At 61.8% G+C, this 19,571-nt stretch overlaps 1 protein-coding gene across 4 annotated transcripts in view; it reads right to left on the bottom strand.

Moving 5' to 3' along the window:
- Window positions 1-227: 227 nt before the first annotated feature.
- The window catches only part of ABCC12 (ATP binding cassette subfamily C member 12), a 42,003-nt gene continuing 22,659 nt past the window's right edge, over window positions 228-19,571 (bottom strand). For 2 of the 4 annotated variants that reach the window (XM_036346500.1, XM_036346501.1), the window contains 17 exons: window positions 18,763-18,966; window positions 18,468-18,602; window positions 18,278-18,347; window positions 18,126-18,194; window positions 17,819-17,908; window positions 17,079-17,182; window positions 14,986-15,183; window positions 14,180-14,406; window positions 13,277-13,414; window positions 10,126-10,312; window positions 8,953-9,042; window positions 7,294-7,483; window positions 6,362-6,521; window positions 5,412-5,490; window positions 4,531-4,644; window positions 3,007-3,171; window positions 228-2,919 (listed from right to left, as the gene is read on the bottom strand). In XM_036346500.1, coding sequence (XP_036202393.1) covers window positions 2,806-2,919; window positions 3,007-3,171; window positions 4,531-4,644; window positions 5,412-5,490; window positions 6,362-6,521; window positions 7,294-7,483; window positions 8,953-9,042; window positions 10,126-10,312; window positions 13,277-13,414; window positions 14,180-14,406; window positions 14,986-15,183; window positions 17,079-17,182; window positions 17,819-17,908; window positions 18,126-18,194; window positions 18,278-18,347; window positions 18,468-18,602; window positions 18,763-18,966 — 2,334 coding nt within the window. In that variant the 3' untranslated portion in view covers window positions 228-2,805. Of the gene's footprint in view, window positions 2,920-3,006; window positions 3,172-4,530; window positions 4,645-5,411; window positions 5,491-6,361; window positions 6,522-7,293; window positions 7,484-8,952; window positions 9,043-10,125; window positions 10,313-13,276; window positions 13,415-14,179; window positions 14,407-14,985; window positions 15,184-17,078; window positions 17,183-17,818; window positions 17,909-18,125; window positions 18,195-18,277; window positions 18,348-18,467; window positions 18,603-18,762; window positions 18,967-19,571 lie in introns of those variants that run through there. The other 2 variants (XM_036346502.1, XR_004973665.1) reach the window with 2 other exon arrangements.

The following is a 19,571-nucleotide window of genomic DNA, read 5'->3' as shown; positions in this document are numbered from 1 at the left end:
TTGGGAATCACAGTTCTAATTCCTGGGCAGGCTGCACTTGGCCTCCGTCTGCCAGGAAGCAGGTGACCGGATCGTCTGCGTCACAGGACCTGCTTGGAGCCGCTGTTCTCCCACTGCAGGTGCGGCGTGTGGATAAGCCGATTCCCAGGGGATCACACCTCCCAGAGACAGTGATATGCATCGCACTGGGGGGCGCGGGGGGGGGGGGGGCTGGGGAAGGCGCCAACCTCCTCCAGCTGTGAGACCAGAGGCAGAGGCACCCAGGCCCGCAATTATGTCAGGAAACTCAGCGCTGAGATGAATGGAAAATGACAGGAGTTTTTTCTAAGGACGTGGCTTGAGCAGGATCGATTCCAGAGCAGGAGGCATTGAAGCGGCGCAATGCCTGCCGGGCTAGACAACAGGTCGTTTCGTAGGGAATCTAAGGTGCCCCGACCGCGCATCCGAGCAGGCGCTCATCAAGGGGGTGAGGATGCACCACAGGCCGGGGCGGGGGTCAGCCGTGAGCACGGGGCTGGACGTCCCAGTGGCAGAGAGGCACCTGAGAACTTGGGCCTGGGCCTGGGAGCCGTGGAATGTTCTCTCTGTCCCCATGAAGTTCCGCAGCAGGCAAGGGCCTGCCAACTGGGCCTGCCCACAGATTCCTACCGTCCAGGAAGGAAAAACCCCACTTCCCCTTCGTTCAGCTCAAGTCCTGGTTCCATTCTGGGCCCAGTGGCGTGGCTCAGTGCTTGAGTGTTGACCTATGAACCAGGAGGTCAGGGTTCGATTCCCAGTCAGGGCTACTGGTTTTGGGCTCGATCCCCAGTGTGGGGCATGCAGCAGGCAGCCGATCCGTGACTTCCCCCCTCATTGATGTTTCTCTCTCCCCCTCTCCCTTCCTCTCTGAAATCAATAACATATTTTTTAAAATGCCGCCGCAGTAGGGAAGGTGGCGAGGCGGCAGAACAGCGTTTCCCGTGCAGAGCCGTCCGCGGTGCCATGCGCAGCCTCCTTGAGAGAAAGGCGAGGCCGGAGCACAGGGCAAGGTGCCCAGTCACTCGGCGTGAGGCACACGGTCACGGCACAGCGAGGCCCTCCCATGTCCCGGGTGCCGCACAGCGGGGGACATGCTGACAACCCTCGAGGACACAGTGCTAAGGGGAGCGGCCCCGTCACGAAAAGGCAGGTGCCTGGGGCGTCCACTTCCAGGAGACAGGACGTAGAATCACCGTCCCCGGCGCCGGGGGAGGGGGGGCTCATCGTTCCCCCGCAGATGAGATGATGAGAAAGATCTGGAGATGGTGGGGGTCAGTGCGTCCCCCGCCCGACTGCGGCGCGAAGAGGGTGACCGTGGGGGGCTGTGTGTTAACATAATGAAAAGATTGTGAAGGACACGTGAGACACGGAGGTTCCCCGGGTGTGGCTCCCCGGGTGGAGGCGGCCCGGGGCCCAGAGGCGCCTGGCATTGAGGGGAAGGCCAGCCTGAAACCACGGAAACGACCTCGGTCTGGCCCTTTGATGCCGGTCCCGCCAGAGGGGCCGTTTCTCAGCGGGAGCAGGAACGTGCAGGTCACGGAGTCAGGCCTTCGTGTGCGGGTGTTAGGGCCAGATTTCGCCTCGCCCAGAGGCGGCCCTCATCCGGAAGAGAAGGGATTTCTTGGCTCAGTGCGTCTGCCCCCAGCGACCTCCTGTCCTTTTCAGTTCGTTTTAAATCCTGCTCTTCTGGCCAGTGTGATTCCAGCTCTTAGCAAAGAGCATTTTACATTTTAACCAACAATCCTGGGCCGCTTTCAGATCTGTTAACTTGAGGGCGAGTTCTTTCTGAGGCCTCCTGACCGCGGGCTGCAGGGGAGCGGGGGGAGATATTCCTCAGTGCCGTGCACCTTTGGGGAACCCTTGCTCCCCGGGAACCAGGGCTCCTTGGGCCTTCGATCCTAAGGAGAGAGACGGTCCCTGTGGCGGCCCTTGGTGAGCACGGCACAGCCCGTCCGATCTGTTTGCTTCTGTCCCAACGTCACCGTGAATTAGCGGCTCCGTCTCCCGGGCTCCTGGGAACATGTCGGCCCTGCCTCCGTCACAGCCAACCGTGAGGTGTGGGAAAGCGGTGGGGTTCCTGCGGAGCCCGTGGAGAAAGCAAGGGTCTGTGAGAGACGGGGCTGCAGACGCCGGAACCCGCAGGGAAATAATTGCAAGGCGGCATTTCGGGGTGGGTTCATTTCCTACCGCATTTTAATGACCCACAGAGAAGCCATAAAAATGTCATTTATAGAGGAACTCCAGCATCTTGTTCTCCGGGTTATTGTCATGGATCAAATGGCACATGCAATATGATTTTTTTAAAGGTTTTCTGCTAAACACTGTAATCCGTCTTTCGTGCTACAGACCCGCGTGGTTACTGCGCATCTCACACTCAGGGACGTGTGGACAGAAGTCAGACGGGAGGAAACGCCGCTTTCCCCTCCTGACAGCAAGGCAGGAACCTTTGCACACTCCCTCCCAGGAATTTGCCCGTTCTGTTTACTTTGACCAGTTTTTAACTGCAAGTGGCTATTTTTCAGGCACGGAGGGGGTGCTGATGAGGATAGTGAGGGGCCCTTGGGGTTTCAGGGTGTGAGGGGCAGTTGTTAACCCTCTAGTTTCATCTACCTCTGTTCACCACCCAACCAGCCCAGGCTGCCCAGTGAGGTCAGGAGGCGTGGGCCTCTGCTCAGCTCGGCCTGTGTCGGGGTGGGCGGGCCGTGGCCAGGGCTGCCTGCGAGGATGAGGGCCCTCCTCCCGCAGGCCCATCCAGGTCCTCCTCCTCCTCTCAGCCCACTGGGCCCTTTATGCTCGGACTTTGTTCTCCGCTGCGAGGAGCATTGCGAACGCAGAATCTGGCTTCTCAGCAAGGACTTCGGGCTTGTCGAACTCGACCACCTGGAAGTCAGGGAAGGAGAGCTGCGTATGTCAGAGAATATCCCCCCCGCCCCCCCACAAGAGCCCAAACCACTGAAGCCAGGGGATGCCAATGGCCGGCCACCGTACCTTCCCGTTTTCCATGACCAGGACGAGGTCGCAGTTGAGGACCGTGTTGAGGCGGTGGGCAATGGTCAGCACCGTGCAGTCTCTGAAGGCGTCTTTGATGGTGTTCTGCACAAGGCTGTCGGTCTTGGAGTCCATGGAGGCGGTGGCCTCATCTAGGAGAATGATCTGTTGAGGAAGAAACGTGGTAAAAGCCACAGTAAGCCAAAGCTGTACCTAGAGGTACATTCATAGTCTTATCTCGATTGATTGATTGATTGATTGATTTAGAAAGACTGAAAAGTAATGTACTACGTATCCATCTCAAAAGGTTAGCAAAGGAATGGCAAAAATAAGAGTCACATCACACCACCTTCATCTTCTTCAGAGGGACTGGCTGGGGAACAAGATTGTAGTCTTAACTCCTCGTTGGAAGTGGTTTATTCTAATCCTGCAAACCGGTAGGAAGAAGCACCCGGGACTGTCTCCCACGCTAACAGCGAGTCAGCATGCAGTTTAACAACAACACTCACATGAGCTTCCTACTATTACAAATTCACACAAACTCAGAGGCTTAACACAGCACAAATGCATTATTTCACAGCTCTGGAAATACAAAGTCCCACAGTCACGGTGTTGTCCGGCCGCGTTCCTTTTGCATGCTCTCGGGAGGAAACCGGGCCCTTGCCTCTCCAGCTTCCAGACGCAGCCCACGCTCCTTGCCCGCGGCCACTTCCCGGCACCCTTCTCACCTCCACCCCCTTGTCAGATCTCCTCCTCTCCCGCCTCTTATGAGGCCCGGGGTTGGGGGGGGGGGGGAGGGAATCCGGGAGACTCTCCGTGTCTCAGAACCCTCGACTAGTGGACTAGGCGGCGCCCCTTTCCCAGTGAGGTCACACGGTTCCGGGGGTCAGGGCGTGGGCCTCTTGGGGGCTGGGGCACGATCCTGCCTCCACGATGCCAGTCTGCCCGGCCCTGGCTACAGCACTCAGCTTCCGGGCTCTGGTGGTTTCCCTGCGTGGCGGTCGGCCCTGAGGGGCTGCCCCTCCTGCCGTTAGCGCACGTAGGGAGCACACCCAAGGCTCCACTTCGCCCAGGGCCCAGGGATGAGAGACTAAGGCACCAGCACCCCTCCTTCCGCCCGCAGGCAGGGCTGGCCCCATCCCTACGCAGAACCAGCAGGCATCTTGCCATCCTCAGACCCTCGTGCTCCTGACTGTCCCGGGCCCTGTGTACAGGCCCCGAACCTCAGGGACAAAGGGAAGACGCTGGGAGGGAGCTTTCTCAGACCCGGACAGCGGGGGACGGAGAGGGTCCCAGAGCGGGGCTCCCGGGAGCGACCGGCCGGAGGGGCAGGTGCCGTTGCGGAAATGCTGCTCTCGCCCAGTTTTCCCTCTCGACTTGGTCTTAAGAAAAAGGGGTCGGTTTTCCAAGGGCTCAGGGCTCTCTCTTCGCTGAAGGACACAGATGCCCCCCCGCCCACTCCGGGTGGAGGGCGCTGCGGCAAGTGCCTCTGACCCAACGCGACCTTCCCCCGCGGCCCCTCACTTTGGAGTCGCGGAGCAGGGCCCGGGCCATGCAGAGCAGCTGCCGCTCCCCGACGGAGAAGTTCTCGCCGTTCTCCGTGACTTCGGCCTGCAGCCCGTCCGGGAGCCGCATTATCTGTAAGACAGGGGAGGCCGTTGGCGCTGGAGACAGTGGAAGCGTCCTGTGCCGTCTGTATTGATCGCCCCTCCTCCTGCGTCCTCTGCGGCTTCATTTTACGGCGGGAAAGAAAGCGAAAAACAGCAGTCGCTCAGCACTGCAGGCGGCTCCAGGGGAAGACGGGGAGTGGGCGGACATTGATCATTAGAATCGCCACGCCTGGAGAATGCAGATGAGGCCCGATGGGCCGAGGAGCACAGACAGGATTAACTCCTTCCAGGGCTTCCGCTTCCGCGGACGGAATAGAAACGCTGACGGCCCGTGGGCTGCACAGGCGGCCACGCCAGCCTCCTGCCCGCGGCCCCTGGCGATGCCACGCCCTCTCCACCCGGGCTTACTGCTTCCCGAGGCAGGTGAGGCTACGGCCCAGCTGCTGGGCCCTCCCTTGGCTCTAAGTCAGGTGGACCTGGGTTCGAGGCTCCATTCTGCCACTCGCCAGCCTGCACCTGACCTCCCCGAGGCTTCCTTTCTGCATCCCTAGAGGAGGCGGCAGCCAGGCCCGTGTGCTGTGACAGGTGGAGGTCCTGGCTGACTCCTGGCAGAGACCTAATCTTGCCTATTGCTGCTTTTAATCGTAGCACGTCGACAAGGCGTGTATCCCTCACATGTGTGGGGCCAACAAATAAGCCTGGCCAGACGCTGGCCCAGGGCTTGTCGCGTGTCAGCCTGGGCCAGGTGCCGGGGGCGTGGGCGAAGCAGACTCGCCGGGACAGCCCGAGCCTTACCGTGTCTCGCATGAACGTTCGCTCCAGCACCTGCCAGAGCATCTCGTCCGTGTGTCTCTCGAAGGGGTCCAGGTTGAACCTGCGTGAGGAACGGAGAGGCCTGGGGAGCAGGCTCCGCAGCTGGGGTAGGGGGCAGCGGGGGGCGGGGGAGCAGGCGGCGGTCAGGGCCCAGTGGCTCTGGGGCAGGGCTCACTTAGCCCCGGGCGATGGCCCATCAAACACCAACCTCAGGCCAAGAGACCCGGGACCCACAGAGCCCACCAAGGGGGTGTGAGAGCGGCCTGGCCCCAGCCCCAGCGAGATCGACCTGCAGATTCCCGGCAGACAGGAAGGGGAGGGAACAGCGTGAGGGCCATTGCGTCCACTGCCTGCAGTCCCGGGCTGCCAGAGGCGGGCAGCCCATTTGTGGGTGGGAGTCTGTGCAGGGAAGGTGTTTCCATACAACACTAAGTGCGGCCGCTGCGCTCAGGGGGCGAGACGTCCCTCTCAGGAGAGGGTCAGCGCTCGCAGGACCGAGAGAGGGGCCGGCTGAGCCTGCACGCCGGCTGGAACCCGCAGAAGCTGCCGCCTGCTGTGCTTGTCCGGGAACTTCATTCTGACACAGTTCCGGGTGGATAACCGCTGTGTTAGTGCCCGGACCGGGACTCCTCAGAGTGGCTGTTGCCAACCCTGATAGGACGCTGAGCTGCAGGCATGAGCCAGGATTCTGCTCACCTCGTGTAAGCGTCCTGCTTGCTAGCGACGGGTCTGTAAACTACACGTCGTGTTCAGGGCCCTGGTTCGCGGCTCCTCCCAGGCCTCCCTGGGGAGCCAGTGCCAGCCCCTGGGCACGCTGCTCCCCCGGGCAGAGCAGCCTGGCCGGCCGGCCTCGCCATGGGCGCCTCCCACAGTTCCTTGCGGCCTGATTTCACTCTCGGAAAATAGGGATGCACAGCGATCCAAACAGCTACCTTACTGTACCTACAAACAGCACGGGGTCCTGGGGGATGGCGGTCAGCTTGGTCCTGAGGTCCTCCAGCCCCACCGAGCAGATGTCCACCCCGTCGATGAGGATGGTGCCGCCCGCCGGCTCCACCAGGCGGAACAGGGCCATTCCCAGCGACGACTTCCCTGGGGACGGGGACAGTAGGTCACACACCGGGTTACGCTCCCATCGTGTCCAAGTATCTAGTCTGGGCGTCTTTCAGGCAGGGAACCACCATGAGGGTGCGCAGCCAGAAACTGCCTGCGCCCGGGGCCAGCAGTGCCCCAACACGGCTGACCGCCCCGACACGGCTGACCGCCCCAACACGGCTGACCGCCCCAACACTGCTGACCCGCCCCAACACGGATAACCCGCCCCAACACGGATAACCCGCCCCAACACGGCTGACCGCCCCAACACGGCTGACCGCCCCAACACGGCTGACCGCCCCGACACAGCTGACCGCCCCGACACGGCTGACCGCCCCAACACGGCTGACCGCCCCAACACGGCTGACCCGCCCCAACACGGATAACCCGCCCCAACACGGATAACCCGCCCCAACACGGCTGACCGCCCCAACACGGCTGACCCACCCCAACACGGCTGACCGCCCCAACACGGCTGACCGCCCCAACACGGATAACCCGCCCCAACACGGATAACCCGCCCCGACACGCTGAGCGCCCCTGCCGCGGTGGCTGTGCACACGGCTCCTCCTCTGGGTCTCGTTTCTCCAGAATGGTCCTCATGTAATTAATTAAAAAACTGGTGTGTGTTGGCTTCCAACTCCACACACCCATCCAACCCGGAACCGTATTCACAGCAGAGACCTGAGGGGAACCCGGCCCGTCTGCGGCTGGGGCGCCGCCGTGCGTGCAGGGACCGACCTGGAAGCGCGGCGGAGCCTGTCCTCACCAGAGCCTGTTCTTCCCACGATGCCCACCGTCTGCCCGCTCCGGATGTGCAGGTCCAGCCCGTCGAGGACGAGGGGCGTGCCGTCCCTGTACCGCATCCGATAGTCTCGGAACGTGATCTCCCCGCGGCTGGGCCAGTCCTGGGGACAGGGCCCCGCTGGGAGGGGCTGGGCGCTTTCAGGAGCACAGGTCTGCAAAGCAGGGGACGTGACGGCTAATACACGCCTTCGCTCCTCCATTCGCTCCTCCATTCGCTCCTCCATTCGTTAGCACGGTTCCAGGTACGAGAGTTCACGGCCGACTGTCAATAAGGGCCCGGCACTCACGAAGCTCCCCTTCCCGTGGGAACGAGGTGGTGAGGAGGAAAGGACACGGCACGAAGACAGAACAGGCGTGTAATGGAGTGTAGGATGCGCGCCCCAGCAGGGGCAGGGGGCCTGAGAGCAGGGATGCTGAGAAGGCGCCGCCACGCCACACGGGGATCTGACAGGGTCTCCCGTGCACAGGCCCGGCGGCCAGGACAGACTGGGGCGCGGGGAGGAAGAGAGAGAACCGTCGTGGCTGAAGCTTGGAGAGTCGCTGGGCGACTACAGGGGACACCTCATGGGGTCCCGGGGGCCGGGGCACATGTCCGCAGCGCACCCTCACGGCCTGGAAGCTAGGTCACCCAGGGGACACGGGCCGCCTGGAGGCCTGGGAGTTCCCCCGACACAGCCTCTGCGTCTGTGAGTCCACACGGGGTCGGAGCAGGAAGGGGGCAGGAATGCAGCGTGTCGGTTCAGAGGCCGTTAGAGTCCGTGCAGTGTAAGTAGGGACAGAGCGCCCCGCCCCCGAAGCTAAGGACTTCCCGCTGGAGGTGAGAAACAGGCCCCCAGGTGCCCCCTGGGGTGGCGGCCAGCCCGAATTCCTGGTCCACGAGCAGCAGTCAGCCAAGGAGACGGCTGTGTTTCCTCACGGTGTTTGGAACCCATGGAAGATGTAGGATTAACAGTTAAAGTATTTCAGAGAAGCAGCGTGTCACAGTCATATTTTTAGTTTAAGGAATCTGAATGTTTGGTGTTTTAAGGTTTCATAATATTAGTAACATTTGGACCTGTGACTCTAACTGAAAATCATAATGGAATCGTTTCTTTAAACATGATTGTAAGTTTATATATAGCATTGGGATTGTTGGGCAAAGTCAAAGCTGTAAGTGAGTTGCCTAAATCCACATTTCTTAGCTGTGTGTAACCTCAGGGGGCGTGTTTGTTAAGTCAGATAACTGGGTACTTAAAAGGAAAGGTAATTGATTACATTTTAAAATGCAGTTTTTAAGTATTTAGTTATGTTTGTAAAGGGGCCAAATGCTGTTGAAAGGCCTTTAAAAGCGATCGCTAGACTCGACTAGCCTTCTTTTCATTTGTAAGTTGGGCATAAAAGTTTTCTTAGAAGAGTGAGTCTAAGGTAAGCCACCGACTTCTCTCTTCTACAGAAACAGCCCTGAGCAAACTGCTTTTAAGAAAGAACCTCTCTCTCCACATCAGGGACCTCGGATGGTGTTGTAAACATGGGTTTTGAGAGGTTGTGGTCCGAGTTCAGTTTTTAAAAAGATCCCTTCACGTGTAAAAAGATCAGATGAGCCCAGGAATCTGCCGGTGAACACGTTCCACCGGCCTCTTACCGAGATGTACGCCCGGAGTAGCTCCACGGAGGTGAACTTGGCCTGGGTCTCGGTCCCCGTGCGCACGCACACCTGCAGCAGCCCGCTGAGCTGAGGCGAGAGCAAGCAGCCGTCAGGCCCCGCGGCCCCCAGCCCCGCCCTCCCAGCACCTCACCCAGCAGCCTGGTTCCCAGCCAAGTGCCAGCAGTGAGGCTCGGTGGTGGGTGTGTGTGTCTTCAAACACTTCCTCTGTGTTTAGAAACATGGTGCTTGCTTTTCCCTGGCCTCCAGATGGTGACAGCCAGCCCCCCACCTTCCACCTGATCACCGCCTCCTGGTTGGAGCGGCGGGCTGGGAGCCGGATTCCCAGGCTGCAGACAGCCGGCCATGGGCCCCTAGCTGCCCCGGGGTGTCCCGTACCTCCCTGCCCTCCCTGCCGTACCACCACCACCACCACACACACACACACCCCACCCCACCCCCCACCCCCCGCAGCCCGGAGGCATCACAGGGGATCAGGTGCAAGTAAGCACCAAGCCCCGCTGCTTGCTTCCCAAGTGGGAGAATCTGGGCCCAGACTGGGGGTGTGGTTTCATAAGGTCACCCACAGGCACCCTGCCCACGGCTGACACCTGAAGGAGGCCAGCCTGCGAAGACCCCTCCAGGCCACACAAAAGCAGGGGAGCCCTGAACACCGCCTGCCCAGCCCTCCTCCTCAAGCACAAACGGATCGAGAATCCTACAAATGCAACCCACGGCACAGACGCGCAGGGACCGGGTAAAGAAAAGAACCAGCCCTGGGAGGGAGGGGCCTCTCGTTAATACACTCGGGGACATTAAACATACATAGGCAGCCGCCTAAAAGGGGGTTCTTTCAAACACTCCCTGAGAGTGGGTGGAAATTGAGCATCTGGACATATGGTTGCCATACGCACAAGTCAATGGAATGGCCGAACGGCCAGGCTAAGGCAAGTTCCCAGAGGGGAGATGAAAGACAAGAACAGGAGACTCTGATACAAGAAAGGAAACGGGAAACGGTGGAGGCCCACTCAGTCGCCAGGCCTTTGAGTGATGCGAGCCGCTAAGTGCTCTCCACTGACCCCATTCCAGCTTTGCTTTCTCTCAGGCCCGCCCGCCCTCGCGCACTCTATGCGAGAGCCTCCAGGCCAAGCCCTCCCCTACACCAGGCGGTACCTGGATGATGTAGGACAACGACAAGCCTTTGGACGCGGCGCTGACGGAGAAGAAACTCAGGGTCACCATCAGGGCCACGATGAAGGTGACGATGTTCATGAGGACGTCCATCCTCAGGGCGAACCAGCGCAGGGCGCAGTTGAAGTACAGGAGGTGGCTGGAGTTCTCGTCGTTGAGCATCTTAAACCTGAAATGAGGAGACGGGCAGACGGGGTCAGGGGGGCGGCCATGGATCAGGGTCCTGGTTTCTGGAGAAAGCAGGGCAGGCCAGGGCGTTCCTCAAGGGCGAACGCGCTTTTACAGAAACGGACATCTGTCCTCGCTCTTTGAAATCTGCTGTCGTGGGCACAGGGGTGAAGGGAGAGGGTGTGTAAGAGAACAGACCAGGTGCTTCCCAGCTGCCCTCCCCCCCTCATTCCCCCCGCCCCGCCCCCTCCGTGCCGGACACGTGCGCTCAGCACAGCCTGACCTGGCCCAGCCCTGGGGAGAGGGGGCTGTGTCTTTCATACATTCAGGAGGGAAATTTTAACCGAACTGAGCTAACCGTAACCAAGAGAGACATGGGATCCAGTTGCCACTGACGTTTCCCTGACCTGCGTGGGACAGCTGGCAGAAACTATTGGGGGGAAATGAAAGCCTTTCAACATTTATCCCCCCCCCCCCACCCAGAGCGCTACGGCCCCTCCTGTGGCTCTGCTGCTCCCTCCTGTCCAAGGCTGCTCCCTCCTGTCCTAAGGATGCTCCCTCCTGTCCAAGGCTGCTCCCTCCTGTCCAAGGCTGCTCCCTCCTGTCCTAAGGCTGCTCCCTCCTGTCCTAAGGCTGCTCCCTCCTGTCCTAAGGCTGCTCCCTCCTGTCCAAGGCTGCTCCCTCCTGTCCAAGGCTGCTCCCTCCTGTCCAAGGCTGCTCCCTCCTGTCCAAGGCTGCTCCCTCCTGTCCTAAGGCTGCTCCCTCCTGTCCAAGGCTGCTCCCTCCTGTCCAAGGCTGCTCCCTCCTGTCCTAAGGCTGCTCCCTCCTGTCCTAAGGCTGCTCCCTCCTGTCCTAAGGCTGCTCCCTCCTGTCCTAAGGCTGCTCCCTCCTGTCCAAGGCTGCTCCCTCCTGTCCTAAGGCTGCTCCCTCCTGTCCTAAGGCTGCTCCCTCCTGTCCTAAGGCTGCTCCCTCCTGTCCTAAGGCTGCTCCCTCCTGTCCTAAGGCTGCTCCCTCCTGTCCTAAGGCTGCTCCCTCCGGTCCAAGGCTGCTCCCTCCTGTCCAAGGCTGCTCCCTCCTGTCCAAGGCTGCTCCCTCCTGTCCTAAGGCTGCTCCCTCCTGTCCAAGGCTGCTCCCTCCTGTCCTAAGGCTGCTCCCTCCTGTCCTAAGGCTGCTCCCTCCTGTCCTAAGGCTGCTCCCTCCTGTCCAAGGCTGCTCCCTCCTGTCCTAAGGCTGCTCCCTCCTGTCCAAGGCTGCTCCGGGGTTCTCTTCCGAGGCCCCTCTGGCCAGCCGGGCGGGGTCCTGCGGCCCCTCCTTCTGCCGGTCCCCAGAGCTTCGGCCAGAGATGCTTGCAGACACCATGGTGTTTCTGTGGTGTCGCTATACAACCTACAGACGCCACTGACAGCTTCAGGGACTTGGCCGTCGTCACCCGGGGTCTCAGCTGTGAGGGTGGGTAGGTTTGCAGATGCAGAATCCCTGGCAGGGATCAAAGTGGAGTCTGACCCCACGCCTCTGGCCCATGCGTGGTTAGCATGTCTGTCTGTTAGCAGAAGCAGCACTTTTCCCAGAAAGGGCTCCAGAAAGTTCACGACAGGCCAGAGGGTGTTGAAAGAGGGGAGACCCGTCAGTCACGCAGGGCCCCCCCCCCCCCCCGAGCCTCGCCGAGGCCTTGAGGACGCGGGGCTGGGGCCTGTTCCGTTTGTTGGGAGTCGGGAACGGCGCCTCGGACAGACACTGGGAGGCCCCCTGTGTGGTGCGGGCTGTGGACGCATGACTCTCAGTCACGCTGGTGGCAGGACTAGCTGATGACTGAACCAAAGACGAGGATGCCAAGCCCCATGGAGATCCTGGGTGGCCAAGGGCAGGGAGGGAAAGAGAATTAGATGCAAGCGTTCAAGTGTGTGTCGGGCCTTTAGGGAAGGAAGAGATAAAAAACAAAAACTCGTCACCCAGGATCTTGTGAAGAGCTCAAGAAGGCCCTCAGTACCTGTTGGGAGTCAGAAGAAACAAAACCACCAGAGATCTAAGTGACAGAGATGGCTCTAGATTCACCAAACTCCGTTTTCTGGTCTGCCAATGGACACCATTGGACTACATTTCCCAGCCTCCTTTGCAGTTAGGTGAGCCCATGTGACTGAACTCTGGCCAGTGAATGTGCAGAAATGATGAGCATCTTCACTGGGGTTGGACCAATAAAAATGTCACCTGGGTCCTCCACCCAGATCTCTCTCCAGGACCCTGGGGACTATGCCCAGAGCCCTGGCGATGGATGGAGAAGTGCCCCTGGAAGGAGCCGGTGTATGGAGCCCGGAGCACCGCCCCTCCCCTGCATGGACCCCACTCATTGCGACTGGAGGAGGAGCAAAGCTCCGAGAACTTGGCTTTGCTGTTCCCACAGGGAGGAACCGTGATTGGCACCAGCGCTCACCTGTGATTTCCTTGTGTTTTAGAAGTTTGGCCCTGCAAGACGCCCGAGAGACTTTCTGATCGGGTGCCCCCACTTTATAAGGCAGGACACTGGTCTGCCCACTAAGTGCCTTTGAAATGACCTTGACAAGGACTGTGCCATAACATGAGAGAGGAGAGGCTGCTGGAAAATAAAAGCTGCCAAAAGTGGTCGTGAGCATTCCAGGAGGAAGAAGAGACTGGAAGGAAATGCGTGACGGTATTACCAGGATTTGGGGTGCGGGGGCCTGTGCTTGGCTTTCTATTTTTCTGTTTCCTGTTGTCTCCTGGCTTCCTGAGTTGAACACATTTTGCTTTCAGTGTGAAAATATGTCACACACCACGCCGAGGTGGTCACTGAAGGAGCTCACATCTTTGGGGCCCCAGACGCGGGGAAGAAGGGTGGGTGTCTGCCAGGGCTCCTCCTCCCTTCTGCCGCCTCTTCCTCCCCGGCGGGCCCCCAGGCGCCCAGAGCAGCCCTGCCTGCCTGGCTGTGACCTCCCGTCGGGTCAGGACTCACTTGGTGATGCAGTCCTCCCGCCTGTCGTAGGCGTGGATGATGCCCAGGCCTTGCATGGACGAGGTGATGTGTGAGAACCAGGGGGAGCGGCTCACATTCTCCACCTTCTTGATCTCCTGGACTCCTCTGTAGAAGACGCTGCGGGGAGAGCAGAGGGTGGAGGGCGGCTCAGGGGTCCCCTCATCCCACCCGGATTCCCCCCTTCTCCAGGAGGGGCCGCTCTGTGTGTGTGTGGCGGGGGTGGGGGTGGGGGGGCTCTTGTAAGTGTGGGTCCAGAAATGAGCACCATCCCCCGTGGTCTCAGTTCTGTGTGCTCCTCGGTGTGAGGCTCCCCGCACGAGAGATGCCGCTTAGTCTTAGAGAAGCATCTTTCCTACGGCGCAGCCTCTAAATATAGCCGCCAGCGAGGGCGTGAGGGAAAGGGATCTTTCCCAATTAGGGAGGAAGCGCCCTGCGCCAGCCGGTGTGTGGCTTCTGAAGGCAGCGGCGAAGGTCGTGCTGAGCAAACCTTCTGGTGGCCTTGGGAGCCGGCTTGACTTTTTATATATTTTTTAATTGATTTCAGAGAGGAAGGGAGAGAAACATCAGTGATGAGAGAGAGTCATGGACCAGCTGCCCCCTGCATACCCCCCACTGGGGATCGAGCCCACAACCTGGGCCTGTGCCCAGACCGGGAATGGAACCGTGACCTCCTGGTTCATAGGCCGATGCTCAACCCTTGAGCCACGCCAGCCGGGCAGGAGCCAACTTTAAAACTGAACCCTCCACGGGGCGCAGCTGCCCTGGGTGTGGCTCCAGGACACAGGACGCAGCACTGCCGCCCACGACGGCCGGTCGCTGTGTGGCAGGACCAGACCTGAGTGGTCGGCGTGCTCCTCCTCGGAACGCGGCGCCTCCACCTACCATAGAAGCACCAGGAAGCCCACGGCAAGGCCGGCCAGCACCAGGAGGACAGCGGGGAACACGGCGGCCAGGACCACGAGGATGAAGGCCACGAGGGAGATCTGCTGCAGGAAGCTCTCCGTGTGGAAGGGCAGCCTCACGTCCAGCTCGTCCATGTCCTTGGAGAACTGGTTCATGAGCCGGCCGCTAGGCGTCATGTCGAAGAAGCTCATCGGGCTCTGCGAGATCTGCGGGCGCCGCCGTGGGAGAGTCTGGGGCTGGGGGGCGTGTCTGTCACACCTCGCCCCCCTGCTGGGCTGGGGTGGTGAGCGCAGGGCCCCACCCTCCTTCCAGGGCCCACATGAGGCGGAGGCGTGCTGGGCAGGGGAGGGTGCCCCCTTCTGTGGCCTCCGTGTGCACGCAGCTCCCCTCCAAACCCGGCGCAGCCCGTGGCCCCTTTGGAGGAAGGAGGGATCTTGTGCTCGGGGGCACAGGAAGCTGTTCCCCTTAAACTTGCCCCGGCCAGGCCCTTCCTGGGGCTTTCGATGGACCAGGGCTCTTTGGAGCAGGAGGCGCCCTCTGGCCCTCTCGTGTCTGCTCGGTGCGGCCTCCTCGGGGATCCTCCTGGGCACCCCCAGCCTGGCTGTGGGCCCATGACACCCCCCCCCCCGAGTTCCCTGGGGTTTGCTCCCATGTTGGTAAGTAGGTCCTGGGAGGCGCTTCCCAGGCGCACGGTCAGTTCCCTGAGCCCAGCACAGCGCCCGGACCCGCCGGTGCTCGGTGAGCCCGTGGCTGACCCCGCGGTTACATAGGGGCCCCGGGCGCACCTTGTCAAACATGCGGTCGTGCAGCGAGGAGGACGCCATCAGGGTGGTCTTGGTGAAGGTGAAGCCCTTGGTGATGCCGAACGCCAGCACGGACACCATGCTGCTTGCGTACACCCACAGGTACACGCCGTGCCCGGTGTCGGCCAGCACCGTGCCGATCTCACACGGGCCGTTGCTGGTCTGCGGCCCACAGGTCGTCTTTGGAGAAAAGCGAGAAGAAAATCCCCGAGCAGCGGTGAACGGCCAGGGGCGTGGGCGTCTCCCAGAAAGCGGGGATGAAAGAGAGGCTGTTACTGTGGAGAGTGAGTCGGGGTGAAACCGAGTCCGTGCCCTTTGGGGGTGCCTGTGCTTTGCACGGGTCCCCAGGACCCCAAGGGGCACCTGGCTTAGGAGGCTGGGCACGGTCCGGGGGAAGGCAGACCAGCCTGGCAGGCTCAGGGCGGCTGTCCCAGAAGCCAGCTGAGCCTCAGGACGCCGGAGGTGACGCCGGGCCAGGAGGGGGACAGGAGCAAGGACATGTGCCCCCTCGCAGCTGCCCGGCAGGAGCCAGCAGGCCTTGGGGAGGCCCCGGCCCTGGGCAGGCAGGTCTCGGGTCCGGGTCCGGGTGTGGTAGGCCAGCGCCAGGCCCCTCCCCTTCCTGTGCTCAGGCCTCTGTCCGTCCTGAAATCCCCGGTGCATGGCCAGGGAGCCCGCGTGGCTCCATCCGCCAGGGAGAGCCCCACGTCTGCAACAGTTCTGGGGAGAGGCCATCCGTCTCTCCCTCCGGAGACACTGGCCGTCCCGCTTCTCTGCGAGCCGCGTGTGAAAGGCACGCCTGCCTTTGGGGGGCAAAGGAGCATCTTTCTCCAAAGGCTGCTCTGCGGGGGACAGCGCCTGCGGTGTAAGCCAGAGGGGCCGGCACCCCTCAAAGCAAGCGCACCCCGGGGGCTAACAAAGGAGAGGCCTCACGGTGCCTCGGCTGGGCCCCACGTGTGGGGGACGGGCAGACACGGGTCTGCTTTCTCTGCCTGCTCGGTCAGCCACTGGCACTGCCCAGGAGGAGCCTGCCCCGGGCCCGCCCCCCCCCCCCCCCGGGCTCTCCAGGGAGAGGCTCTCTAGAGCGCCAGGCCTGGGAGGGGCTGCAGGGCTGGCTTTCCAGCAGCACAGAGCGGCCTCCCCTGCTGCTCCCCTGGGAACGGCCGACTCCAGGGGCTGCCACGCCTCTCTCTGCCCGCATCCCCCAGTGCCTCCTCACTGGTTGTCACGGCAACAGGGCTGTGCCCAAATGTAACCTTGGCAGAGGAGCAGGCCACCCCATGGCGCCCCCTGGGCTCCAGGAGAGCTGGGAGGGCGTTGGCTGACAGTGGGCGAGCTGGAGCGAGAGCAGGCGTATCCGTCCTCCCCAGGAGGGGCCCGGCCCAGATGACAGCCTCGGAGGCAGAGACCCCCAGGGGCCTGCGCACCCCCAGATGGACTTTGGGGAGCAGAGCCAGGGAGGGTGGAGCCTTCTGCACGGGGCCGGGTCCACCACACGCTGCCAGTTCCCCTTCGGAGGCAGGAAGACCTGATTGAGGCTTCCAGCGCCCTCTGTGGCCCTTACAACTGAGGCTGCAGAACGGACCCTGTCCTGCACCTTCGTGACCCACCGACCTGCTGGTCTGCCTCACACCTTCTCGGCCGGTCCTTTAAAGATGGACGGTGGGCCCTGGCCGGTTTAGCTCAGTGGATAGAGCGTTGGCCTGCGGAGCGTAGAACCTCCCGGTTTCTATTCCGCTCAAGGGCACATGCCTGGGTTACGGGCTCCATCCCCAGTGGGGGGCGAGCAGGAAGCAGCCCATCCATGATTCTCTCCCACATTGATGTTTCTCTCCCTCTCTCCCTCTCCCTCTCCCTTCCTCTCTGAAACCAATAAAAATAGATTTAAAAAGGAAGACGGAAGGTGGCACACAGAACCCCGATGCCCTTTGTCTTAAAAAGTGGAAGGGGTTTCAGGTTCTGAACCGCGCGGGGTGAGCAGGAGCCACAAGCGGAGGACGAGCTCGCGTGGCGTCGGGTGGGGTCCGGCTCCCGGGAGCCACCTCCTCAGCGTCTGCCGGTGCCCGAGGGCCACTCACCTCCGAGGCCTTGTCCAGCCAGAAGCCCAGCCACCAGTTGCTGAAGGCGGTGCTGCCGATCATGAGGAGGAAGAGCGTCACGGTGAAGAGGGAGAGGAGGTAGCCTGCAGGGAGGAGAGGCCGCGGTGCCTGCCGGGCGCAGCCGGCTCCCTGGGCCCCGCCTGATGGAGATGAAGCTGCCGGGAGAGGCCCCGCCCTGGGAACCACCCTCAGGCTGGCGGACGGGTCTGGGGGTTGCACCCCTGAACCCACGTGGGGGCACCTGGCCGCCTGGTTGGAAAGTAGGTCCAAGTTGTTAACTTTTGGAAAAACCATCAATATGCACTAACATAGAAGTGACTCTGAATTCTTTAGGGACAAGCAGGGAGCGCCCCGTCTTGCTGGGAGCGAAGGGGGATGACTGTCTAAGTGCTTTGCGCCCCGAGCTGATGTGGGGAGCGCTCAGCGACGGAGAGGTGGCCACGGAGGCGCACCGCTGGGGTACACTGCCGCCCCCCATTTCCTTCCCCCAGACAGAGCCCAGCAGCCTGAACAGCCATAAAGGGCGATGCTGTGGGAAAAGCCGTATTGTCCGACTTGATATTCTTGGGGGGCGGGGGGGAGTGTGGGGGGAGCATTGATAAACAGCCTTCGCCTAACGAGTCGAATCATTAAAGAAATCGTAAACATGTGAACCCAGGCGTCTAAGAAGGAGCACTTTTAAATGCAAAGTACATCAGGAAACCTGTTTGATGCCAAACCTCCAGCCGCCTTAATGTACGTGTGATACGTCCTCCAGGTCACGGCTCCTTCCCGGGAGGGCTGGGTCTGGACAAGCTGGTGCAGAGGGGCTGTGGGGACAAACACCAGTCCTGGGCTCCCCTGGGGGAGGGGGGCTGTGGGCCAGGGGACCCTCCCGATTCCCCAGGCCTCCCCCAGGGCAGGCACCGCCCCTCCTGCCCTTTCCCTGCGCCTTCACATTCCCAAAACACTTCCGCTCCTTTGATTTTGTTTGGTAGCGCAGCCAACGTGGAGGCGCGCAGAGCTGAGGGAATGGGTGGCACGCACCTTTGACGTCTATGAATTCTGAGTACGTGTCGGATTCTTTTCCTTCCTCTTTCTCATCGGGAGCCAGAACTAGGGTGAGAAAGGGAGGGGTCTGTGCCCGCTGAGCCCCAGGTAACACCAGAGGCGTGATTCCAGCTCAGCTCGGACCGCACCTTCATCTCTGTCCGTGGGGCCCTCCTGCAGGGCCTCCACCATCGCCGCGTTGTAAATGTGCTCAGGGTCCTGGGGACAGAACCAGTGCCTTCTGCAGGCGCAGCGAGAGACCTGCCCCAGCCGGACGCCTGAGGGGAGGCCCGATCCGGGCGCCCAGGCCCCGTGCCCCAGGTCCCCGCAGGCCGCTACCTTGAACTGCAGCCCCCGGAGGTTGTGCACCAGCTTTGCGTAGCGCCCTCTCTCCTCCATTAGCTCCTTGTGGGTTCCCTTCTCACAGATCTCTCCATCTTCCAACAAAATGACCTCGTCACAGGACTCCAGGAACTGTGGGGGGGTAAAGCCACTGCAGTGAGCGCCGGCTGCCTGAGAGCAGCCACGTGTCCCTGGCCCTGCTGCCTCCCTGACTGTCCGGCTGAGGACAGCCCAGGGCTGGAGAGGAGACCGCAGCGCCGGTGCCACACCCATGCCAAGGGCGTCCGGTCACCTGCAGCTGGTGTGTCACCAGGACGACCGTCTTGCCGCGGAGCGTCTTCCGGATGCACTCCTCGAACACGTGCTGCCCCACGCGGGCGTCCACGGCCGACAGCGGGTCGTCCAGCAGGTAGACCTCGCGGTCCGAGTAGACGGCGCGGGCCAGGTTGATCCTCTGTCTCTGCCCCCCCGAGAGGTTGAGGCCCCGCTCCCCGATCTGCGGACGAGGCAGTGCTCCTGCTCATCACCATTCCCCCAGCTCCCCCCTTCCCCACAGGGACCCCAACAGCACCCAGGCGCCGGGGGTGCTGGGAGCCCGTGGGCAGAGGTGACTGGGGCACAGCTCTTCCCAGCACCGAGTGAAGGGCGCCTGGCTCACCGTCCCAGGTGCAGGCCCATCGGGAGGGGCTGCGTCTGGATCGCTCGCCCCAAGAGAGTGGAGGGCAGGAAGCTCGGGGAGGGGGGCAGGCTCCCCGGAGGGAGGCGTGGCTGGGAGCAGAGGGACCAGCATCTGGGCAGTGTCTGGAGGGGACCTGGTCGTCCTGGGCCCACAGAGGCAGTGAGGCAGAAAGGGGCCCTTGAGACCAGCCACAGACCAGCACCTGGCCCCCCTCCTCAGAGGATGGGGCTACCTGGGGAAGCGGGCAGTGTGAGATTGACGTGCTCGGCTGCCAGCAGCAGGACCCTTGGCTGCCTCTCCAGAGGAGATGGGAAGTGGTCCCAGGGGCGGCCACGCTGGAGCCAACACAGGTGGGGTTGGTGCCACCTCCGCTGTGACATCCCCCAAGCACAGGCCCAGATGAGAGTCCGAGACGGGGGACT

Source organism: Myotis myotis, unplaced genomic scaffold (assembly GCF_014108235.1).
Source record: "Myotis myotis isolate mMyoMyo1 unplaced genomic scaffold, mMyoMyo1.p scaffold_m19_p_19, whole genome shotgun sequence".
NCBI lineage: Eukaryota > Metazoa > Chordata > Mammalia > Chiroptera > Vespertilionidae > Myotis > Myotis myotis.
This window is presented reverse-complemented; position numbering and strand designations above follow the sequence as displayed.